The sequence below is a fragment of the Drosophila suzukii genome, chromosome 3, assembly GCF_043229965.1.
Source record: "Drosophila suzukii chromosome 3, CBGP_Dsuzu_IsoJpt1.0, whole genome shotgun sequence".
NCBI classification, from domain to species: Eukaryota; Metazoa; Arthropoda; class Insecta; order Diptera; family Drosophilidae; genus Drosophila; species Drosophila suzukii.
Genome location: NC_092082.1, coordinates 13,722,772 through 13,748,903, shown reverse-complemented (window position 1 = coordinate 13,748,903; position 26,132 = coordinate 13,722,772). Strand labels below are relative to the sequence as shown.

General features: G+C 37.3%; 3 protein-coding genes across 8 annotated transcripts in view; all 3 read left to right on the top strand.

Annotated features, from left to right (window-relative positions):
* Positions 1–371: 371 nt before the first annotated feature.
* On the top strand, positions 372–1,967 carry LOC108011838 (aldo-keto reductase family 1 member B1). Its single transcript, XM_036815831.3, has 6 exons — positions 372–453; positions 577–744; positions 807–979; positions 1,248–1,392; positions 1,448–1,645; positions 1,714–1,967. The coding sequence occupies exons 1-6, from the start codon at positions 379–381 to the stop codon at positions 1,912–1,914; spliced, it is 960 nt and encodes a 319-aa protein (XP_036671726.3). The 5' UTR covers positions 372–378; the 3' UTR covers positions 1,915–1,967.
* A 438-nt stretch (positions 1,968–2,405) lies between these two features.
* On the top strand, positions 2,406–3,787 carry LOC108011836 (transmembrane protein 267). Its single transcript, XM_017077074.4, has 2 exons — positions 2,406–2,928; positions 2,989–3,787. Exons 1-2 carry the CDS (start codon positions 2,635–2,637, stop codon positions 3,367–3,369), a joined length of 675 nt encoding a protein of 224 aa, XP_016932563.2. The 5' UTR covers positions 2,406–2,634; the 3' UTR covers positions 3,370–3,787.
* A 1,016-nt stretch (positions 3,788–4,803) lies between these two features.
* The window catches only part of Eip63F-1 (Ecdysone-induced protein 63F 1), a 31,404-nt gene continuing 10,075 nt past the window's right edge, over positions 4,804–26,132 (top strand). The window contains exons 1-4 of one of the 6 annotated variants that reach the window (XM_036814504.3): positions 4,804–4,957; positions 9,941–9,979; positions 10,077–10,116; positions 22,871–23,014. In XM_036814504.3, the coding sequence (XP_036670399.1) occupies positions 9,941–9,979; positions 10,077–10,116; positions 22,871–23,014 (223 nt within the window). In that variant the 5' untranslated portion in view covers positions 4,804–4,957. Of the gene's footprint in view, positions 4,958–6,991; positions 7,386–9,940; positions 9,980–10,076; positions 10,117–12,258; positions 12,445–16,710; positions 16,861–17,882; positions 18,143–22,870; positions 23,015–26,132 lie in introns of those variants that run through there. The other 5 variants (XM_036814503.3, XM_036814505.3, XM_036814507.3 and 2 more) reach the window with 5 other exon arrangements.

Below are 26,132 nucleotides of genomic sequence, written 5' to 3'. Positions count from 1 at the left end.
CTACATATTTGAATATGATCTGTTCTTTTTTTCTGACATAAAAAGTATATAAACCAACCATACCAAAACTACTAGACACCCCACTCTCATATCCCTACTTATTAAAGATACTAAGCTTTTATATTTTTCCAATATATATAACAATAAAATATTAAGTTGTGTATGTATATTGAAGGGTGAAAAGAATTAACCTTTTACATCGACTTGACAGACAATATCTTTGTTTAGTTTCATTGTTTTATGGTAGTCTGTCCAGGTATTCCCGCCAAATCTCAAAAGGCTTTTGAAAGTTCCCCGATCCCTTTCCTTCCCAAAACTTTAAAAGACAAGTGAATCGAGATATCCGGACATTCAGCGTTCAACTGCGTTACAGTGAAGATGACCGGAAAAACAGGGTACCTAAAGCACAACGACGGAACCCAGATTCAGCCAATTGGATTGGGCACCTTTGCGGTAAGACTATGCGTGGCAGATCACGTCTCCGATATTGGTTGGGAATGTCGCTTATCAGCAGGGCATATAAAGGTTTAACGTCATTTAAGAGCGTTTAACGTTATTGATGACTCTTTATTTCAGTCGACGGAAGGCGATTGCGAACGGGCCGTTCTCCATGCGATTGATGTGGGCTACCGGCATATAGACACCGCCTATTTCTACGGAAATGAGGGCGAAGTGGGCGCGGCGGTTCGGAAAAAGATTGCAGAAGGTGTTATCAAGCGGGAGGACATTTTCATCACCACCAAGGTCAGTTGGCAAGGGAATAAATTTCGGAATAACATAATAATATTATATTCTATATCCTATAGCTCTGGTGCCACTTCCACGAACCTGAGAGGGTGGAACACGCCTGCCGTAAGACCCTGGAGAATATTGGTCTGGACTATGTGGACCTCTATCTGATGCACTGGCCCTTCTCTTATAAATATCGTGGTGATAACGAACTAATCCCCAAAGATGCCAATGGAGAGGTGGAGCTCGTGTGAGTAATTAAAGAATGCTTAATTGATTGAAAACGTACAACTGATTGTGAAATACGACTACTTATGACGTTAGTTCTTCTCTTATCTTTAATCTCTATAAGAGTCCTAATTTGTAGAGCATTCTCCAAAAATCAAGATTCAAAAGTGCCCATTATTTTATTTGCCGGCATTTTTCAAGAAAATATAAAAAAACGCAATATATGAGAGCTCTTCAGATTCGTAAGCCACATAGTTTTATGGTATATGTAAACATCCATTTCTTTACAGTGACATCGATTACCTGGACACTTGGCGTGCCATGGAGAAGTTGATTGATCTAGGTTTGACTAAAAGCATCGGCGTTTCCAATTTCAATTCGGAACAGCTTTCCCGCCTTTTGGCCAACTGCAAGATCAAGCCAATCCACAATCAGGTGGGTGAGTCTATGATACCCCCAAGTTTCTAGTTGATAATAGCCATTTCCCCAGATCGAAGTCCACCCCGCGTTGGATCAAACGAAACTGATTGCCCTGTGCAAACAAAATGACATTGTGGTGACCGCGTTTTGCCCGCTGGGTCGAGCAAATGCCGAACTGAGGACACCCGCCTTCATGTTCGATGGCAAGGTGCAGACCATCGGAAATAAATACAACAAAAGCATTGCTCAAGTGCTGATCCGATATCTGGTAAGGTTTTTATATTCAGAACTATTTTTTGTAATATTTCTGATTATATATCTATCTTTTTATAATAGATTGAACTTGGAACTGTTCCCCTGCCCAAGTCATCCAATCCCAAGCGCATCGAGGAGAACTTCAATGTCTTCGATTTCAAGTTGGATGCTGAGGATCATGCTCTTTTAGACTCATATCACACTGGCGAACGTGTGGCTCATGCCCGTCAAGCTATCAAGAGCAAATATTATCCCTTTAACGTTTATAGTGCTTGTTTTTAAAAAAATAGAAATTGTTTTGTACAAATAAAAATATTTAATTCTAAACAGTATAATTTTTTAGCACTTATTAATGAAGATATATCGACTAACGTCAATCAAACGTTTGTTTGCTGAGTTTTTTATTTAAGTGTTTTGTGTATGCCTAACTTTGTCTTATCATTTTAAGTAGTTTCTTTTGATACTGAAGGAGGTTGTCAATAAATCAACCATGGGAGTCTATATTTATTATTACATTTTTTGTTCTACCTCCATGATAGGTAGTAGTTCTAAATGCTTAAAGGTATCGCTTATATTTTAATTGTAATTGTAAAATTATCTGTCAGTACTTTAAGAGCGATAGGCGAAGATGATAAAGATTTATCACTTTGGTATTTATCACTGCCGGTATTTTACACCTGTTAGTATATTAGAGATAATGGCCGAAAACTATCGATAAATATTTATTTTTATAAAAGTACCAAATCTCCGCTGGAGATGGGCGCGTGAAATATCGCTTGATCCATAATAGCCATCCATGTAACTTCGCTTTGCCGGGATTTTACAACAAATTGCGGGTAAACAAGATGCCAGCAGTACGTGGCCACCGCAGCGAAGATTACGTGGATCAGCAGCGGAAGGAGGAGTAAGTGAGTCCCGGGAACAACCAAGCAAATCCGTCCAGTCCGTGGAAATCAGAGCTTCGCCAGCCGGAAAAGTAGAGCAGACCCCCCACAGAAATCGATGCCCCACTGCCACACAATGGTCTATATGCGAATTGTGCTGACAACCTTGGTGACCATTACGTGTCTGCTGGGGGACAACTTTGTGGAACTGACCCAGCATCCCCTGCTGAAGGCCCTGGCCGATAATGCCACACATGCGGCCATAGGAGCCCTCACGGGCATCACCTTTGCCACCCAGTTTTATGAGCGGACCTCGCAGCTGTTCGGCTGGATATTGATTTTCACCTGCTTCGTTGTGTCATCGTTCATTGACTTGGACCACTTTGTGGAGGTGCGTTCCCTATATCTGGAGGTGAGTGGGTGTGACTAGATGGTATAACCCTAGTAACAACGATCTTAAAACCCCCCTTAGGATGCCACCAATCTTTCGAAGCGGCCCTTCCTCCACTGCTCAAGTATTATAGTCGTGCTGCTGGTGTTCTACATGTGCACCGCCTGTTTGAACTACTTCCGGACCAGCTTGATGCTGGGCTCCCTACTCTGTGCCTTCATCACACACCATACCAGGGATGCCGTGAGGCGGGGCTACTGGCTGTGTCCGCTGGGACACACGGACAGGATGCCCCAGCTGGCCTACATAGTGACCACCATCCTGACGCCCCATCTGCTGGGCTGTCTGCACAACATTTGCCGCAGTGCCACCGTCCTCAATTTCCTGGGTCAATACATCAAGCTTAGCGAGGGCCAATATCGCAGTAGTTCCACTGCCAACTATCGCTATATGCAGGTCTAAGCTAAACAAAACACATTGTGATAATACTGCAAATCATCATGAAATGGTAAATGCAAAATGCTTTTCAAGCTTAAAGCGCTTTAAGATTAGAGATCAGCTAGAAACCAAAATACTTCCACACTACAGGACACAATTTTACACGGAAATACTACTAGGAGTACCTTTTTTCTATGGGAACTATGCTTCCCGTCCAATTGATTTTTCTCTGTTAAGTAGCGTGTAGGTTTTTACTAGCATCTAAATATAGTACAGATAATATCCGGATTTGTGATACGTAGTCCTTAGAGAAACTAGAGTAACGAGCATAGCGCACAATGATATGTAATCGATTTTCAACTTCAACCTTGACTCTTGTACTTCTAGGCCATACGAATTTTAAGCTAATCGAAACAATAAACACAATGTAATTGCCTTAAAACACCTGCCTTGTAATCACGATTAATCCCATTGATTTACTTGGCCCACCTTAATTTCCATTCGCTGTTTGTTTGTGGGCCAAATTAGTTGCCATTTACAAATTAGCCCCAATGGCTGGCGTTGCTGCGAAGGAATCCCGTCATAAATCGACTTTTTCGTTTATTTAGCCGAATCGGTCGGGTCTATTTTTAAACGAATTTAATTTTAAATGTTCGCCATTATAAATAAATCACATTTCGATTGAAAAAGTTCGCAAGGAATATAAAAAACTTTGGTTTTTCGAAATTTTCCTACGCTTTTCGGCGGAAAATCGACGTATTTGCGGGTCAATAATTGGGTAATTAAATTTCCACGTGCGATGGAACAAAGAAAATATTCTAGGGTATTGTCGGTCCCAGAATTTCCCACGCATGCCCATTAACAGCGGTACTAACAACAATAACAGCGGCTGAATCTGTTGGCAACACCCACGATACAACATTTGTTTGACATACACTGAGAAATAAGTCTTACAGTCTTTTGTTTTAAAACTTTGATTGTTTTTTAGAAGGGTTTTAGCATCCATAATCAACATTTGTTGTGTTATTTATCATTTACAACCTTCACAATTATTATTTTCTAGGTCATTGATAGTATCATTTTCTCTAAATGATACATATTCGTATAATATTTCAACACTAAATGTTGCAGGGGTGAATAGGAATACCATTATTTGATATTTACTAATTAAAAATTTTAATATGAGTGTACTTGGAAAAACTACTCGTTTTTGGTTTTTTTGTCATAAGGTTTTCATTTGATTTTTAAGTCAGAGAACAGTTATAATTGACGTATGTAATATTTGTTAGTATTATAATCTTTAATTGTTTAACCGTAGATATATTATCTCAAAATGGGTTATTAACCTCCTGATTTTTCCCTGTGTACACAAATGATGATCGTTTTGGGCTTGGTCGCGTCTCGTTAGTGGACACATATTTATGTCTGATCAGATCGCTGCAGAGATCCCAGTACAAAAAGTGTCGGCGCGGCGGCCACAGCATCTGATCTAAAAAAAGAGTCAATAGGTCGCGTGTCCAAATCTTTCGGGATTCGAACTTATCGCGTGTGTGTGTCTTTCGAATTGGCCAAGATTGCGGACCAAGAGGATATCAGTGAAAATCCGCTCGCCGTAAGTGCGCTGGATTTCAAGATTCGTAGACTTGGCTAACTGTTTGGCTTCCGTTGCACTGTTTTTTTTTTGGTTTTGAATTTTGAACTTACAATTGCATAGCTAGAGTTCCGCTTTTTTGTTTGCCCCTCGACCTTGGGCACTTTTCACGCTTCGTCTGGCAGCCAGCCGTATATTTGTCTATCGATGATATCACGGCTGGGTCATTAAGACCCCGGCCAAGTGCGACATTTTTGTTTGCCTTTCGCCGATAACTAACTTAAGTTGCTAAACGCCGTTCCCAGAGTCATTAACACCCAGTTAAAATCCAGCGTAAATCACGGGATCCGCCACTGGGCAACCAGCAAAGTTTCATAATATTTATCTGGCACGATCATAACATGCATACACAGTGTACACTGTACAACCGTGTATATTATATCTATATAGGTACATGGTTTAAAAATAAACATTGTAAATATTTACATTGGAAATCTATAAAGAGCAACAAGCCGAATTCGCCCCATAATTCTCTTTGCTCGTTGTTCACACAGTTTTGGTCTTTGGTCAAAGGTTTTATTACCTTTTTTTCACTCTGTTAGAAGAAATAATATGAATCTTCAAAAAGAAATAACTCTGGTGCTTTCATGTTTATGAATTGATAATGAGCTCGTAAACAGTTCAATTCCGGTTGCCGCTGCTTAGAAGCCATCTAAACTGAACCGATCTTGATCAGATGGGGGATCTATGGATGCTCTTGCAGCATAGTAAGCTCACATCTAGGTGTAAAGTCAGTCACTGATAAAGCCAACGATCGATCGGGTTCGCCAAAAGCTCTTAAACAGTTGAGCAATTTAAAAAAAAAATATATAAAATTGAAAGAAACATGGGTCTACAATCCGGGTTTCATAACTTGAACACTTAAAAGTACCTAATTACAAATCGGGTTTTAAAATTATACTTAAAAAATTTACCTTCCTTAATAAATAAATTACTTTAATGTACATTATTAAAGATATATTTATAAAGACGTTGAAAAAAATAATGTATGGATTTAAAATATGTTCCCTCAGGAAAGGGATACAATTTAAAGTAGGCACTTTAAGACACCTTGAAAAATGCATTGTCTAGTACTTTTTATTTTTATACTAGAACTCGGACTGTATGATTACTTTATGATGAATGTTTCTTTGTGCAGCTGCAAAAAATCGAATTGCCTGTTGTCTCAATTCCCCAAAAATAAAACATTAGCTTATTGTGACCCCAAGGCGTATGAGCAATGTGTCATTTTTGAACGCCTCACCTGAACAATCTGAACGGTCCACGACAGCTGCCTAATTAAAATCATCGAAGATTCCGCTGCTCCGACGGCGTCTGCCAAATTTTTTGAGAAAATGGCCAAGGGGTCGGATTGTCGATTGGTAAAAATAGCTCATACGCAGAGTGGGCACACGAACGCACTTGCAATGGCACAGGCACTTCTTTCTGTCGTCTTATGTGCAGCCGGGTTGAATGACTCGAGTCCGTGCGTCCGACTAAATATAACACTTGCAGTTTGCCCAGCACCAGTTTATATAATACCCTCTTGAGTGCTGATCTTAGCTAATCCCCAACAAGGGATTTCAGACTTTGAGACCTTAGCAGCAAAAGCTGCTCGTGGAGATGCATTGATAAACAAATATGGGGAAACGTGTTTGACCAAGTGTTTTGTTTTTTTTTATTTGGTTCTGATGGCACAGTTCTTTCTTTAGAAAAACATATAGACCCAACGAAAATTCGCCCCGTCAGAAGATCTAAATTTTGTGCCGGCTGTTGGTCGTTGACAAAGAGCGAACGAGCAGTGAAATCGATGAAAATAAATCAAAAAAAAAATAAAAATTAACAAAATGGCAATCCCAGAATGAGGGAAGATTTCAAAATTTTGGTTCAAAAACCACTGGGCAGAGAGTATACCGCTCTCTACTTCTCTCTTCGGACGACTTGTTTTGGGCTTTCGCTTTTTTTTTGGCAGCTTTTCGAGCGTGTTGGAGCGCCGCAAAATGCTCAATATTGTTTGGGATTCCGTGGCGAAACGATCGTTCAGAAAGTCGCGCGCGCTGCTATAATAAATTTTAGAGATTCACAAAGAAATACAATATTAGCCAAAAACAAAATAATAAAAGCACACACCATTAATAATCCCCCTAAAATATTAAGACTTAAATACGCAGACAAAAGCAAATAAAACACAAAGTAAATACATTTTATTGGTGAATAATTATACACAGTGACAAGAGTGGTAACACATTTAATACACACAACACATTCGAGTGCTGGTAAATAAAGCTGAAACTAGGCCAACATTTAAAACAAAATATTACTCATACGCCACCGGCACCGCATTCATTCCCCCATCTCAGTTATCAGTTTTTGAATGAGCCCAATGAGTGGACTGCGTCAACAGCTGAAGGTAAGTACCATTTCGCCTTATCGATGGGGTAAGCCTCCTACGTATAAACCCTAATTCCCAATGATCTTGAGTCTCTATTGTAAAACCTGCTCGCATTTGCATAAATATTTACCTAATCGCTTTTCAATGGTGGCAACAACTTTCGTTCTCCGTCTGGCAGGCACTAAAGCTGCCTCCGTTGTATACACAATTTGTTTTTATTTCTTTTATGATGAGCAAATATTAAATCCCTCTCTCGCGAACCGGCTATAAATAATTTTAATAACAATATTGGTACTACATTGCGGCAATTCGCCTGTCAGGGTCGCCAAGGAATATGTAAATTAGCAGATCGTATTTGTTAATTTCACCATGTCTCGTCAAATATTTAGCGTAACCGAATTACATGATGTTCAATACAAATATTTATCTGGGTTTATTTTCGGCATAAGGCTAATTTGAATAAGTATTGTGGCATTAATGGTTGTGTTAAATGCTGAAAAGCTCATATGATCAACAATTAGGATGTCGTTACGATATGTACTTGTTTAAAACTAATTGGCTTGCAGTTATTACGAAATTCAATTGTTTTTATGTCCTCATTGTTAATTTTGAAATCATGAAATCCATTTATAATTAGAGTACTATTGAAGCTTCCGGATATTTTTTCAGGTTTAATAGCTAGTTTCATTACTTCACTGTTTTTACCATAGGTTTTCACTTAATGACAGTCTATAAGCCTGCACAAGTGCCATAATTTATCCAGAACTATGTAGAAAAGTATAAATTTAAAAGCGTATGTCAAGTCGCACATAAAGTTGCTCCACAACATTGCACTCTGTTTGTCTAAAGTCATAAAATGCGTCGCTGTCGCAGCCCATAACATTGTAGCCAAGACACATCATTAAAAAGTACAGATGAGCATCCATAAAAGGCATATAGAAATAGATATAGATATAGACATGTGCATGTTCCACTGGAAATTGGCTTTTCGCGGGTGGCATCATAATGGTTTCTTAATGTGCTCGTCCAAGATTTTTGGCATACAAAATGCGCTTCGGTGCTTTCCAAGGCATTAAAAAGTCGATTGTTTATCGGCATAGACGTACATATATACTTGGCCAATATAAACATTGTCGATTATTAACTTTTTCTCAACCTTTTCGATGTGTATATTTGAAATTCGTCTACCCTAATATGATGTGAGCACACTATGCGAACTTTTACTTGTGGTCCAAAGTTTGATACTTGTTTATCAGAATTTCCCGATTGACGACACAACAATATTTTGTCTGGATTAAAACAAACAAGCCACAGATTTATGATTTTGGCAAGGCTTTGCGGCACATAAAAATTGTCGGTGAATTCGTGAAAAAGTGTCAAAGAAAAATGCCATCAAATGAACATTAAAATGCCATTCTCTACAAATTTATTAATATGTTTACATTTTATGCGTCTTGGCACGTGAGCAATGCCATAGTCTGCATTTATTTTCTTAGGTAAAGTCAATAAACCAGCAGTTGGCTAAGGTAACTAACCTGGGACAAGGTTTAACATAGTTGCCGTTCGCACCAGGTGAACATCTGCTGCATTATAATTACCAATTAGGTGGCAGTTTGAATTTTAAGTAGCATTACAAGACAAAAGAACTGAGAGGAAAATAAACCTTCCACTTGAAACCTTCAGATTTTACTATATTAATTTAAAAAGTACATATTTTTCAAAGCACTAATGTTCTTAATAATAAAATATTTCTTATCAATACCTTTTCAATTTGCAAACTTACAATATTTTTGTTAAACACATTTATTTCTTATTTTAAACCATATAAATCGCTCCATAATTATGAATTTTTGCACATAATTAATTCTGTAATTAACTTACTTTTCTGTATAAAAATCTAATTAAAAAGGTCACACGCAGTCAATAAGCTCCACATGATTTAATTAATTAAATTTTCCCACCATGCACACAATTTTAATGAATTTAAAGCAAGCATTGTTCGAGAAAATTGAAATATTTGATCTTTTCAGATTTTTACGCAAACACTTTCACCAGTTTTGCTGGTTCGTTTTCGCAATTAATCAAAAATAGTTTAAATACTTGCCATTCGGTACGTAATTGAGAAATAAATTGGGAAATAAATAAATAGAAAGCACGAACACTTTAGCTAGACCCCTGCCAAGTTCCCTCATATTTGCCCTAATCGAGGGGTTGATGTTTTCGTATTGGTTTTAAAGAGCCAACTAATTGCATTTGCACTGCTTTTTGGCTCAGTTGAGATGTTCGGAATTCCTCAAATGCAAATAGATTGGGGAAAACAACAAACACGAGCGGGTACTAAAATAACCAAAGAACAACGTAATAAACAAGAATGTCAAATATAAAAAAAGACTTTTAAACGAAGTGTAAAAATATCTGTCTAGCCCACCCCCAAATACCTTTTTAATTTTAGCCCGCAGCTCAAGAGTATGCCACATTTTCTTTTATAATTTGACTAATATTTTTTCTTGGCTCTCTGACTTTTATTTAGTACACTCCATGTTTTATCTGGTTTTATTGTTTTTATTTCACAGATGCTGGGAACAGCTTTGCTGGGCAAGCGGGCCACCAAGGTAAACACCAAAAATAATTTCGGATTGGTTTATTTTAACTGGTCTTTATTTATTTAATTTTCACTCTCGTTTCGTTTTTTGCCTATTTATTTTACAGTCTGTCAAAAAGAAACCATTCACAGAGGTGGAAATCAAAGGTAAGTAACCAAATCAAACCACAAATCAACAGACAAATTGTTTATTTACAAACAAGACGAGCAGTGACCTCTGTTCTTCTGAGAAAAACTGAGCAAGATATGGGTTAATATACGATGCGATGGTGCTGTGCTATCTAGTATCTGATTGTTCATAATTACAGCCAATTTATGTGCAAAGATAAATAGCAGGCTAGGTCATTTCTTGGCCAGGCCCACACTGCGTATACACAATCTGTTTTAGCACTATCAGGGTGTAAAACTATTTTTTGTAGTGCACAGAGAAAAATATATTGTGATCTAATATAAATTTATTGGTGTCTTTAAAAAAGGAAGTTATTTAGCATTTTAAAGAAAAATTTAAAAATTTTATATACCTTTCTTGTTTACAATTTTAAAAGGTTCGTAAAATATTTTTAGCTGATTTTAATCATTTTCCTTTGCAACACCCTACTAAACAGAATAAGTGAATTTACATAAATTCAGATTTATTTAACACCAATCTTTTCATGTATTTTTTTAAAGTTTCGAAAGGCATAGTTTAACTAAACCTCTATTAAGAGATAAATATAGATCTGTGTAAAGTACAGCCTAGAAATTATTTTTCTATTTTTGTGCAAGTAAATTTAGCAAGACTTAATTGCTGACCGCCTTTTGCATGTCAGCTCATTTATGTATGTTTTCACTACAACCACCAATTTTAGACCTTCATAGGACTGGAAGATGGATGGGTCCGTACTCCTATATAAGTTAAAAAGCTATTTTTATATCTTGAAATTTGCTCGAGCAGCACTGCTGCCTTAATCTAATCAAGATAGCCATAATCGAGTTGAAATTTAATTAACGCGCCTCCTTCTTTTTTCTACCCGATAGTGAAAAAAGTGGAGGTGAATATAGACGGGGTATAGAGGGCAGCGGATTGCTGACACCCTCGCATCACGTGCCCAATTAACGGGCAAATAAAGACTTCAATAAAAAGAAGAAAAATAAAAGTAGAGCGGAAAACATAAAAAATACCTGCTATACAGCATTTTTTCCAAATTTAATTTGGCCCCTGGGACTTATCACAAAAGGTGTTTACAATTGAAAGACGAATCAGATAAGATGCTGATCCCACACCACCCATGTGACACATTTGCCCGGCTGACAGGCCAAACAAGTCATATTTAAATCGGAACAGGCACTTTCATTTGACATTGCCTTCAGCTGTTGATCTCTAGCAAATATTTGAAATATTAAAGTGGAAAAAGCAGCGGGAAAAATATCATATACCATATGAGTCATTTATGACCAAGGAGGGTCTTATTGTGGCCAAATTAAGGGTAATTCGAAGACATTAATGGTTAAGATAGTCATTTATCGACATTTTAAAAATTTTCAGTTCTGTATTATAAAATAAAATATTATCAATAATAAATGTAGGGAAAGCTAGGTAAATACCTTTCTGAAATAAATATATTACGGTTCTGAAAAGATGATATTAAAAAATAATCATCAATAATAATGTTAATATTCGTTAGTTCAACCCAATCAAGTTTTGAAATCTTTTCGTCAGTGCAACGTTTGTAAATCAACCACTCCTACTTTAATAAAAAAAACTTTAGAAATAACATTATTGGAAGACATAGCACTACTAGTATTACCCCAATATCGCACAACAATCAAGACGACCCATTCACTTGTATTTTTTGGGCTAAGGCCCCACTCAGAGTGTCTGATTGTCTTGCCCTGGTAATCAGACAACTGAAATCAAGATAAGGCCAATGGGAAGAACAGTAATTCGAGTGAGAGTAAATACCATTACGACACATGGACTAGCACTTAATGAAATCGGACAACCCATCCCAGCTATATACCTGTATATACACACACCCACCCATTTATACACCCACCCACAGATTCGGGCACTGCCATCCGGCTGATAAGTCAGTTAGTTATCTGCGGGGAGCGGCGGGTGCTATCACCCAAATGAAATATAATACAATATAGTATAGCAAAAGTCGGCTGGGTTCTGGGGCCCAGGTTAGTTCGTTTCACTCCAGGCCATTATCTTGGGAGTTTTCGTAGATAAATCGCTCGGTAACGCTGGCATTCCTGCAGCATTATTATTTTTCGCGCCCTCGCAGAGTATCGCCAGCTTATGTAGCGGTCGGAAGTGCCCCTCGAGTGTCTCTCCCCAGCCGTGATTGATTGATTGATTGACTGATTAACTGACTGATTGCCCGCTTGATAGTGCCGCGTTTGTGTCTCCCGAACTTCCAAAAACCGAACCAGTTTCACCTGGCAAATTAGCGTCTTTTCGCTTCGAAAATATGAGCAAAGATGATAAGTGTGAGTATAAGTTGGTGCCGAAACTTGGCCAAAAGCGAACTTTAGCCAAAATCGTAATAACGCTATCGTTATCGGTGGTAGTACGAGTACGAGTGCGACCAGCAGAATATTACTAATTTGCAAACACCAATCAACTTTTGGAGACACACGGCAATGTCAATTTGTCGCCACACTTGTAAAACTAATTAAACGTTTGTCAGCAGCCACGTATGGCCTTAAACACTGGGAAAAATATTGGAAACTCAAGGTCTTTTAAAATAAATAAGCATTTAAAGTTCATATAAAGGGTGTTACAAACTAAAATGAAACAACATCTTCTCTAGAAAAAAAGGTGTTTAATTTAAAAATCATAGTGCTAAAATATTTAAAAAAAATGTTTTTTAATTGATAAATTCAATCTATATTTCAAATAAGAAGTTTTCTATTTATCTTGCTTTTTATTTAATATATAAAAATAAAATTTGAATCTTAGACCTGTTAAAAATACAACTTTTTCTATCTGGACTTCAGATATACATTTTGTTGCTCACTTATTTGTTTAAGAGTCAAAAGAATTCCGAATTATTTTGTGAGGTACATTCATGTATCAGTATATTTTTTGCAGTGTAGCTCCCTGTCCCTTTATATATCTCCCTGTTATCGCTCTGAAAAATTATCTGTATGTTTGTGTATTTGGCAAGTGGGCGGTTGGCAGTTAATTTGTTGCCACTTTGCCGCTGATGAAACCTGACAGTCAAAGGCAACCGGAATATTTTCTGCGAGTTTTTGTATATTTGGGTTTTTTTTTTTGTTTTTCTTTTGGAACACGCCTGCATTTTGATTTATGGTTACGCAACGTTGGCAGTTTTTTTGGGCTTCGTCCACAGAATTCTCGGCTTGCTACTCGACTTGAGTTATGAGTAGCAAGACAATTAGCCAAAACGAAAAGAAACGACACAGAAGTGAAAAATGAGCGAGTTTGTCGTCTGTGAAATTTCAATTTTACTTTAAATGTGCTTTATTTGAAATTTTTTTTAAAAATAAACAAAATAAATGCTGTTCATGAGTGAATTTTTTAAGAAAACTCAAAATGTTGGGTCACAAAAAATTTATTTATTTAGCTACTAAGCACTGAAACATGCATTGTCAAGTAATTTTCACATTTATGTTTTGTAAAATTTCAAATGAGTGCTTAAAAAATGGGAAATGGAAAAATACAAAGCGCTAATTCAGTCACGTCGATGGATTCAATAACAAAGCGAGATGATAAATTGTTTTTCGTAGCCTGCTTTTGTGCGTGCCTGTGCCCTTGACCCTCAACCTAGCCCCACCCCTTTTTTGACCCCTTCTCGGCTCCTTTTTAGACCCCCCTTCAAAGCTCGTTTGGGGTCACGTTTTGAGTATGAAAGATTTTGACGATGCCAGCGGCCCTCGGATTGATTTTTGCATATTAATGCAGGACATTGAATCGGAATCCAAATGCACTCGATTCCAGATGGGTGGGAAACTCTATATGGAACAGATGACTGGCCTTGGGTACTTTGACAGCCCATAAAAAAAGAAAAGCCAAAGATAAAATGCATTGAGTGGCAACGCATCTATAATGGCAATCGCCTCGTAAAAGACCACATTTGTGTTGCACTTTCACGCACTTGACTAAAAAAATTGAATTTCTTCAAAAAAGAAAAATATATATTTAATATACATGTATATGCCTTAAAAGAAATGGTAAATAAACAAAAAATAATAAAAAATTTAGACCTATAATTGCCCCCTTGTGAGCAATAGACTTATCTGCCTTGTTTTCTAAATGTAATTAGGTATTAAAATCTGGGTCCTTAACCGATGTTACCCCACCGTGCTTGGGTGGCGCCCTCTGGCGTCGGCACGTGACTTCGTTTGCGTAGCTCCCACGTTTTTCGTAGGCGTTCGTGATGTTTTTGGACCCGCCTAGTTAGTTACTCCGCGCCTAATACAATTTACGCCTTCTGGAAAGTTTTTTTGCGACGCAGTTTGTCTCGTATGAACATTGAATCGTTCTGCAATATCCAGGCCATCGTCCTGTAATAAAGCTGCTCATATTGTAAACTCCATCATCATCTATGTGTCCCAGAGTTAACTGATTGGTGTTGGTCCTAGCTTGCATTTCACTCTGTTGGCTGCCCAAAGTTTTCCCAATTAATTTTCATTAAAAAGTTGTTTGCATTGCCAAGAGTTGAACGAACTGGAGGGGAATCCAGAGCACAAGTGGTGGGGCACTACCAAGGGAAAAAGCAGTATCGTTTGAAAAAGTGGACAGCACTTTGTTAAAGGATTGCAACTCATTTCTCGGAAGGGAACATCGAACCCGAAATTTGTTTTAAAGCTCCTTTAACTAGTCTTTGTTAAATAGGAAGAGTTATTTTAGAGTTTAAGCTTAATTTCTTGATCATGTCCTTATTAAATTTCTATAATTAAACATTGCCTTCAAAATATATTTAAAAATGTGTACTACAAATATCAGAAATAAAATATATATGATAAAAATCATTTATTTGTATCATGCTCCTAAAAGTAGGCTTTGAAAAATTTCAGATATTTCAGCCCCCACTAATCAAACTACCAGATTCAAAATACTTCTTAGAATACTTCTAGTCGCCTTCCTAGGTGAACTCAAATCTCTAGAAATTTCGCATGTTATGTTCATTATTTTTCCCGATTATACATTTTTTATTTATTTCCCGTTGGTAATCCCCAATTTATTTATAAGTGGGATTATTTACCATTGTGTATGTGTTATTGGAAAATATGTTGATCTCTAGGATAAAATTAAATTTAACATTTTTATCCAACAAATCGAAATAAATCGCATTTATAAGGCTCATACGATACGTAAGTTGACAATGCGATTTAATTGAGAATTACATAAAAATGCAGCGATACCGTTGCATAAAGCCTTACGTACAGCGGTAGCCCCTCTCTCCCTTTCTCTTTCTCAGTCGCTACCCCACCCTTTCCCACTTAACGGCAGATTCACACAAATGCCGTTGCCTGCGATAACAACAACAAATCCGTTTTCCATCATTTTGTTTTGTTCCCTACATTCGCTGAGCCAAACAAACGGATTCGTTAGTGTAAGTGCGAGTGAGAGGGCGTGCTAAAGAGAGACTCAGTCGGCTTTCTCACGATTTCACAGTGTGTGAAAGGGATAGAGAAAGAGAGCGCTTCGTAAGTTGCCCCTCCACACCAATACATATGCACAAGAACGCGGTTGTTGTTGCCACTCCAATTGCATGCTGCACAGAATGCGTTTTGTTGTTGCTCCCCTCATTATATTTGTTGCTGTTGTTGCTGTTGTTTTTGTGGTTGGGGCAAGGTTACTGGAAGCATTCTTATAAGATTCCACTTTGAAGGGGATTTCCGAATACAGGGCGTATGCGTGATATTTTTGCAGTGTGATTTGGGGGTTCCATATCCTTTACTTATAGTTTAAATATTTTGTACCTTTTTATTTAGTTAAATTAATGTGTTATCTTTGACTAACAATTTTTTTCATTTTTCAATGATTTAATTTATTGAACATTAATTAAGAACTCTTTTTAAAAAAAATTTTTTCTTCAAATTAATTACTTTTTAGTTTACTGTTTTGTCTTAAAAAACCAATGTTTTGCAGCTGAAAATATTACAAAATTTATAAAAACTTTTTTTCAAAGAAATTGTGAAAGTATTTCTTCAATGCATATTATCGCTATCAAAATAATGATACCCCAAAAACAGCTCTTGTTACCACCAATTAAAAACTTTTTAAGCACCGAAAATTTAACCACGATGAATATTAGATAATAATGAAATGCATAGCTACCAGACGAGTGAACAAACTTATCATATTTCGTATGAAAAACACAAGCAAAAAACCCGAAAAGTCCTTCAAAAGAAAAGCGAACGCCGTCACGTGAATGCCGAGACGAAAGCGAAAACACTAAAAAACATTCCAATCTGGAGGAGAGAGTGCTTTCCCTCTCCCTCTCCCACACCCACTCTCTCCTTTTCCCGCTTTCTCCGCGACGAAGAACGTTATGAAAACAGAGGCAGCAACAAAAACAGAGAAGAATTCGCTGGTTGCCCCAGCGATGAATGAAATTTCGACGAAGCCAGAGAGTTCCCGAAGTCTCGTGGACCCGAAGAATCTTCGGATAACGGGAATCGTCGGGTGGGGGGGTGGTACATAGACGAACCTACTGCCAATGGGGCTGCCATTCATGGTGTTTCGTTTTATAGCGCTCAGTTTCAGTTTCGAAGTCGGCGCGAACAGAAAGTCGCGACGGATTGAAATTAACTAACAAAAATTAACCGTACTTTCGGTGTTCTATCTTACTATCTTTAATCTATCACTAACTAAACCGCTATCGGTTCTTCCAATTTTCTTGGCCAGAGCAGCTGATTTTCCAATTATCAAAGGTTACATTTTATAATAGTCATTGCCTTTGTTTTGGCTTGGCATTTAACATTGATATGGTCACTTCCCCCGCCAAACAATTTGAACTCAGTGCGCGTAATTGAAGCGTAACGCGCGGCCTTGAAGTGTCCATCTATAAGTCTTTAGTCTGCGCTGAAAGTTAAAAGCCAAAGAACTGAAAACAGGACACCAAGAGTCCCACAAGGAGTTGTTATGTCACCTATTCCTTTGCACTGAACTGCATTTTATGTCAGTTGTTTTAATTTCCATGACAAATGATGAGTCAAGGTATTTAAATGCAATGGGGAAACCCAGTTTTTAGATGAGAGAATGATTTCAAAAAATACAATTGCCTTATAAAAATTTATAATTGCTTAGAACTGGGTAGTACAAATATTTTTGCCGAGCTGATATATTAGTATACAAGTTAACTCAATTCATTATAAATATAACATTTTAATGCTGGATTTTTCAAATTATTAAAAAATACCATTTCCCATTTTAAAATAAAATGTTACTGATTTATTATTTTTTTAGCCTAGTCAAACCTCAGAATTTTTCCATATTCTGCAATGACCTCTTAGGACCTCAAACAAAGTTCAGTCAGCTTAATTTGCCATCATATTTCTCTTGTTCATGCCATAAAACTTTCAATTTGCATCACCCCAGACGTATATTTATTGGCCTTAAGAGAAATGGCTGTCGGGCTGCATAATTATTGAAATATCAAGTCTGGGAAAGCTCAGCGTGTGACGGGCGATAAATTGAGGAAAGCCGACAAGTGTCGGCGCGATGTGAGGAAAAAACAAAAAAAGGAATAAAAAGGAAAAATCATAGACCCTGACCCTGAACGCGTGGCCAACACATTGGCATTTTGACCTCATTCGGTGGTGATTTCAGTAATTAATTGCAATTAAAAAATCAAGCCAAACCAAGCAGGCTGATTATAATTGTTTGCTGCTCGGCCAAGATCAACAATGATCCCGTAATGATTCGAAAGCCATTTTCCTTTTCATTGTTTAAGTAGTGAAAAACTAAACAAATCGCTGGCGTTACTCATACGCCCCGTTAACAGAGACACAAATAAGTACACACATCCGCAAAAAATAAAAAAGTCATAATTGCCGGAGAGCAAAAAGAAACATTACGCTAACAACAAATAAACGAGCGTCGAAAATAACACAAAACACTAAATCTATAAATACTATATAGATATAGCGAGAAACAAAAAAACAACAGAAATGGATCACAAAGAAATCGCAAGTCAAGTGCGAGGTGAGCTAAGTATGGAAAATAATTTCTTCTCTTCTTTCGCACACTAAGTTTTGCTATTTTTATGATACTCACAAGTCCAGTTACTCCAATAAATATTTAAGTTTATTGGACTTTCTGTGGATCATAAATTTAATCTACACATTTCATTAACTACTTTGTTTAGCCACTGCAATTAACTCAGTCACACATTTCCATGATAGTGCTAAGCGAGCACATGATGTTGATATGGGCAATTATCACTGAAAACCAATATTCATGTGTACAATATTTAAAAATGAAATTAGACCAGGGGGAATTTCACAAAACAGAGTCGTGTGTCATGCCAAATCGTACACCCACTCACCGAAGAATTACAAACAAAACAGCGAACCACAATCAAACACAATCAACGGAATTTCCAATCTAATCAACACGATAACTTTCTGTTGTACTGTGATGTTTTGTGTTTCCTTTTTTTTGCTCATTTGATGTCAATTAACATACTATCTTATCTTTGCCATGCGCCAACAAAGTCCATTCTCATTATTATTATTGAGAATCTACTCATTTTCCTTATTACAAATGATTGACTTTGATTAAATTTAGATTTCTGCATCAAATAAAAGCGTTAGTGTGACCATGCTTATATAATTTCACCTTAACTAATTGAGTGACCATGTGCCTTGCATATTTCCCTTTCATTAGCTTTTTATTAATGTCAATCAATGGTATAATATTATTCATGACTCTTTCTTTTTGTTACAAAGTAAATAAAAATTCCTTACAACTTGAACTGTGATTCAACCCATCCCAAGTCAGTTTCATGACTCCCACTTGGCTTTTTCTCTTTCCAATTTTCCGCAGAATAGTTATGACTTTTTTTTGTCGTTCGCCAACTTTATATTCAACTCTGCAGACTGTAGACTCCCACGCAGTTCCCCATATATGTAAGTGACAAATAGAGGCTCTTGAACGTACACCCACGCGCACTTCAATTTGACACGTTTGAAGTGTTGAAAAGCCCGCGTAAAATGTTCAAGCCGTGTCCTTTGTGCAGGATAATTTGATTTCACTGCGAACATGAAAGGGGATTAATATTGCTTATTGCCAGGCTATTAATAGCCATAGAAATTCTAGAACAAAAGGGACAAATCTGGGATTAAATCTTTCAAAAAAATAGAGACCTTAAAAATATTTTGTTTTTAGGGTTGAAAAACTTTTTTAACTTTTACTCTTTCAATGCTAGGAACTACATATATAAATCCGTGACCCTGATGAAAACCTCAGAGGCCGAAATGAAATGGCACTTCCTCATTTAAGTCACATTTCATGGTCGCTGTGGTTTATGCATAGAGCAATTCCCACCCCAGCATTTTATTTCGCCTCGCAAATCCTTCGCCAATATGTGTGTGGGATGGCAAAAGTTTTTGGAGCTAAAAAACTTTTCACTTTTAAGCGTTATTTACGACGGCATTCACAGCTTGCAAGTGCAATTTATTGGGGCTCCTCTGTGAGCTTTCGCAAAGTGTTGGCAAGTTTTGTTGGCAACTCAATTACATCGGTCCCCCCGAAAACGAGGCTCCGGGGACGAAACCAAAGGCATATAAAGGATCTGTCGAGCGAGCGATGCAATGCAATTATCAAGTTCATTGACAACGCAAGAATAAGCGACAAACCAAAACAGACAAGGGCAAACAACAAATGTTTTTCCCTCAGCCCCCTTTTCAAAAAAAGTTTTATTGCTCAAGTGCAGTTGGTGGGGCGTTCCCCTATTTCGCATTTCGTAGCCCCCAGGAATACTTGGAAAATCCACGGAATAGGAACCCCCGAAGCTGTCGCCTCAATTAGTTACAGCGACACTTACAGATGGCCAACTTTCTGCCACATCGCACTTTGACTTTGTCATGGAAATGTCGAGCTGAACTGATGGAACCCAAACTTTGTCATTGTCCCGATTTAATAAGGCAATTATAAAACTTTCGCTAATTGCTAGTGCCAACAATTTTGCGTTCGTCTTACTTTACAATTTAGTTAAAGGACAAAGGTAAAAGTCCTTCGATTTTAAATCTGTACAGAGATTTAATGACAAGCTAGCAAGATAATTTTGTATAGTTAGGGAAAAATAGGAACATAAACTGTACGTCAACCACTTTTGTTATCTAAAATGTCTTTTTATAAATAGTTATTAATCTTTTCTAAAATATTTGATATTTTAAAAGGGTGCATCACTCAAAATCACTTATAAAGGCATCTAAAAGTATGCTACAATATATTTCCATGGATCAATGATGAATTTTAATGTCATTTTTCACGGCATACTTTTATACAGCTTTATATTAACAACTATTCATTATATATAAAATTTTATTTCTTTGCACAAATCACAAATTATTAATTAAAAATTAAATGAAAATCATTTCAGTTACTTTAATAAAATCAATCAACTTATTATCATTATCATCATTATCAACTTATAATCCTAATACTTTTTCCTTTGAAATTGTGTTCATCACCATTTCGGAATTTTGCCAAATTTGAATTTAAACCACCTCAGCCATCGATCCGCTGCCAATGCCATAAAAGTCGAAGTGAGCAACAGACCAATTTGATTTCGCTTTGAGCGTCGCAATATATATGGTATATCTGCTGTGAAAGCGACGACATCAACTTAACTAGATGCCAATCAAATGCGCCGATGCCGATCCATGGGTTAACCTCAATATGCCCCAGTGTCCCGACACCTGTCATTCCCTCCATTCCCCTGGAGCCGCAGACGGTGCACTGTGAAATATTGGTGTCAATGTGTCAATATTTGAAGTATAAACACGTGTGCAATTACAAACTATACAAGTACGGCAGCTCAAGTGTGTGTGGTCGTATTAACAAAAGCTACGGCAACGGAAGTGCTCTACATACAAGCCCCGGAAAAGGGGGAAAATGGAAAAGGGAAAAACTGGGCGAAACGGGGGCGTGGTCTGGTGGAAAAGCGGCTTTTGCCCAAAGCAATTTACATGCAATTTTCGCATATCTTCTGTCCCTATTCCGTTTTCCCTTTGCATCGCAATCCGGCCAGCGGCTGTCTTTAAAGGATAATATTGCTTTTTGCTATCCTTTCGTATTCTAATTTTATTACACATGAAAAAGTATTTTTCATGATTTTTTTCTTAGAACTATTCATAAATTTATACATGGAGAAAAATATCTTCAAAGTGGATATGTAAAAGCTTTAGAAACATCAAGAGATTTGATTTTTCCATAGATATAAATAAACGATTATTTACAACAACGATTTTAAATTGAAAGTAAAATGCTTTTATTCAAAAAGACGGTTATCCGTTATATACTGCATACTTTTAGACACCTTAAATTATTTGTGTGGCAAATAAAAAAGATTTATAAATTTGGCAATAGGACAAGTATACATTTCATATCCTAAAAACTTCCTGAATACCATCATCTATGAAAATGGTATAATCTTCCTGCTTCCACCATTACCCCATTTACCCAACTTAGTTGCATATCAAATTGCACGCAAAGTTATGCGCGATTGGGAAAATTATAAGTTTTGGCTAAACGGCAATATTTATGGCCGCTTTCTGGCAGGCCAAACTGCAAGTTTGATCGATTTGGCATTGGGGCACCGTCTTTCAGCCAGACATTTTGCTAGATTTTATGGCCACAAGGCATTGACTGAAGTCTGGGCTCCCGGTTCTTGGCGTGCCGCAGAGAAGGCCATCGCAAGGCCTTAATTATTGTGCAAGGACCCCGCTCAAACACCCCCAAACTTCTTCGCAACACAATATAACACAATATACCCCCACAAATCCCGAATGAGCCTTTAAGTCCCAGTAATTTCCGTCTTAGCCTGGAAGCAGGCAACGATTATTTTTTGTTTGTTCAGCGGGAAAACAAGAAAATTCCCCCAGACGGTAAACATTTTTCAATGGACGTTTCCTCGCGCGTCCCATAATTTCTACAAATGCAGTAACAAACAATAACAAGCACGCGAGTTTTCCTCTGCAAAGAACAAATCACGCATTTCCACAGAATTGTTCTTTCATTTTACGACTCTTTTGCTTTGGTTTGCCCTGGATTTACACCCCCAAATTTTTTGGCAAATTTTCGTTTTAGGATTGCGAGAACTTAAGTCGCCATTTCATTCCAGCTGATATGTAAATACTTATGTGAACTGAGTAGGTTGTTGTGGCCAACACGGCGCATACGTAATTTTCTTTTGGGCAAAGCCACAAACAAAAGTGGTTTGTGCTGGGAAAAGCCCTCAAATGGAAGATTAAATAAATGTTTTTTCTAAGAAGTGGTGTTTAATGTGTATGTTGAGTGAATAACTTTCATGCTGACTTCTGTTGAAATTCTAGGAACCTAGAATTTTGGATAAGCTTAAGATTTTCATTTACTTAATTAAAGTGCTTTTAATAAAATGTTAAATAAATATGTGTAACAAGCTTTGTTGTTTCATAAGGATTCCTTTTAAAATACTTTATATAATTTCTGTAAAAAATATTTACAAAAGATGGACTGTATATTTGAATTTTATTTTAAGTTCACTTAAAGATTAGGTCTGAATAAGTGTAAATGATAGTTAGGTCTTTCCAGTGGGACACACTTTTTTAAAGGATTTCGGACTAAAATTAATGTATGGATCTATTCGGTACTATTGCTTGTTTGTAGTGCTTGCTTATAATATTTGTATAATATACCCCAGACTAATAATTTTTTTTATTTTATTTTTTATTTCAGATCTACGCACAGCATTCGATCTACTAGACAGAAATCGCGACGGTCGCGTCACCGCCAACGAGCTGCAGTTTATGCTGAAGAACCTGGGCATAAACGTGAGTGACGAACTCATACACGATCTCATACGTGAGGCGAGCCACTCAGGTAAGTGCCACTCGAAGGACCTCTTCATGTGGTCGGGCCTCACCCATCCACCTGGCCAACAACCTGTGGACACAAAGTGCAACAGTTTGTCCCCGTGAAAGTGTTTGTTTGTCTGCCCTTTAATAATTCACGACGCTCGGTGGCATTTGAAAGGCCGTCGGGAAACGTTAATTAAACCCACCGAGGCATGTCGATTGGTTCTACCAGCATTTAATCAAGTTTAGACCTACTCAGACACGAAAACAGGGGCTAAAAGGGGTTTTTATTTTTAATTTCCCAAAGGTAAACAAAATGTCACAAATATATTGCTTCGTGTTTGAAATATTGGCTAAAGTAAATAGAAGTTCAAGAAATATCAATCCAATAAATAAAGCTTAATAAATCTCTAAGTAAATTTCCATAACCTGACTATATATATTACATTTTGTAGATATTATTGATAAAATGATTTAATTTTTAATTCCAACTGAGAGTCACTGACATTTTCAAAAGAGGCAGGCTTCTCATTAAACTCTCATTTTGTGATGATGCAGTATTTTAAATGGAATTTAATTTAAATATTCACTAGAAGTTTGGCTTTATGGATCATTTGAAATAAGGAGTTATGTTTCATATTAAAATTTCATTCCATAACGAGGCAGTTTCACAATTTATTGCCAAGGGAATTTGATTCAAGACAAGTATTATGGCAGCTAAGAAATCCGCTTTAAGCCACTTTCCCACTTTTCTGCTGTCTCTAGGCGGTGGAAGTTTTTCTCATTTAATTTAATCGTTAGGAAATGCAATTTTTATTATATAAATTCCCCTGCCAAGACGGAGTGCTGCAAAAGCACTTCCTTCCCTCCCGATAAGGATGTATATATAAGTTAAACGAGGGGTGGACAATATTCTTGCGATGCAGCAAATTTATGTTATTTTTCTTTCCCACTCATCGTTTTGCCCAGTTGCGCATATTTAAATTAAATTAGGTCAACCTGGTGGAAAATTGAATTTCCTGCAATAAAATGCAATTGTTGTTGTGGTCAAAACGTGTCAACATTAATAATGGTCTTATCGTTAATAGACAGAATTATAAGTCTTATGAACAGCAGCTTAACTCAATTGATGTGCAATGATGTCAATAAGTTTAAATTTAATATGAAATTGCATTGTCAATTTTATTGAATGTTTATAATTTTGAATAATGAAATTATTTTAAAAAACTTACCCAAATTGACATTGTAATTTATCAAGTGTTGGCATAAATTAAAGATAGTGCTTGCTGCTGAAAGCCTATTTGCGTCACTTATGTTTGCTCAACACTGTTAATTGAGTTTCTGTTAATCACGTCACAGGTAATTTAAATATTTATCCATTGCATTAGGAGCTCTTATCGTTGGTCTGCAGTTTGCACTGGTTATGCTGTAAATTTAAACTCGGTCACGTTCAGGACGAAATGGCTGGGGGGTTTTCGCAGGATTGGTTTGCGGGCAAGTGACATTTATCATATAAAAGCAGGCAACTGTTGCTGACAGCCCTCCAGACAGGCGAGAAAGAGGAGTCCTGGGGCGAAAGGGGGGCTTATTTTGATGCCTGCCACCAGCAGGCGAATGTTGCACATACCCTTTGCCCCTTGCCCCTTGCCACTTTCCACTTGCCTCATGTGTGTTGGCCTCTGGGAGACCTGTAAGTTGACAGCGAACAATACTCGGAACACAGGCAGCGACATGTGCCAGACAGACAAAATAAAAGGCTGCTGGTTCAATGGAAATTACAGCCAAATCCGATCTAAAATTAAGGGATTTTCAAAAAAACACTGAAATGCATTTGTATAGGGTGAAAAACCGAAATCACATATAAAGGTGCCTAAAAGTAGGCAGTGAAGTAGAGTTAGCACATATTGTTGCATACTTTTAAGAGCCTTCATAGGTTTTCTTTATATGTTGCTTTTGTGCTTTCAATTAACTATAATATTAGTTTGAATATTATTAAGATTTATTGTTATGAAAACAGTTAACTTCTAATTTATGTTTATAACTCAAAAGATTGTTATTTTATCAGTTTCTACCAGTGTCTTAAACTTTTATAGCTCTTTGTTTTCATAGTTCAAAAGTGTAAGCCACAAATAATCTCCAATATCCTCTTGCCAAATAGAAAACTTTGTGATTTAAAATGCATATTTGGAAGGTCCTTGAACCCCATCAAATTCAAGCAAATCAACATAAAAGGGCAGCAACTTTGCCACAAATGACCACAAAAGACCATAGACAAAGACTCACTTGCTCTGCTTTTTTGTTGCTTTTGATATTCACTTGGCCAGCATTTCGATTAAGGCCCAGCCAAGCTACATAGCTGAATGTGGCTTAAAGCGTGCACTTTATGGCTTCATTAACATTCCAGGGGTTTCAATGACACTCCCCAGAGAGGGCCTAAAAAAAGCCGGGGTGGCAAGACGCTGATTTAGCCATTCTGACATTGCTAAGTGACCACCTGGCCGAGCTTTTCTTGGCCTTATTTATGCCTTGAATGGAGCACGCAAGCAACAGTTTTTTTCCTCTTGATACTTTCCCATTTTTCGCTACCTACTTTCTGGGGTCAATTGCCGCTTAAGTCCAGAGAATTGACAATTTATTCTGGCTGCCATTTAAAAATTTATTACTTCTGTGAGCGCTGAGCACCATTTAAAAATAATTGTAGCACGCTTTTAGGCAGCGAAATTAATTGATATTTGGTATGGGGCTGGAGGTTGTTTTGCCTGCTTTTGGGCGCAAAATCCACATAAACGCCAGCTGTGAGCCATTAAATTTCCTATTAGGCGAGTTGTTAAGTGTCAAAGCCAGGCCCGCAGGGAATATCTCTATGTGTGTGTGCGTATCTTTGCCATGTTAAATTAGTTTGTCGTGGCCAAAACCACAACCGCTGGGCTTCACATTAGCAACAACTGTCGTGGCAATTGCACAACCAGCCCCACACGTCCAACCAACAGAAAATCAACCTAACCCACTAAACCAAAGTGACCTTGGTGCATTTGCCCCTAATCGAATTTCAGTGAAGACAGCCCCGAAATTTACATAACCAAGGGCCAAAAGAAGCCGGGAGCCAAAATTAAATACAGCTTAAAATGCCAACAGCGGGAAAT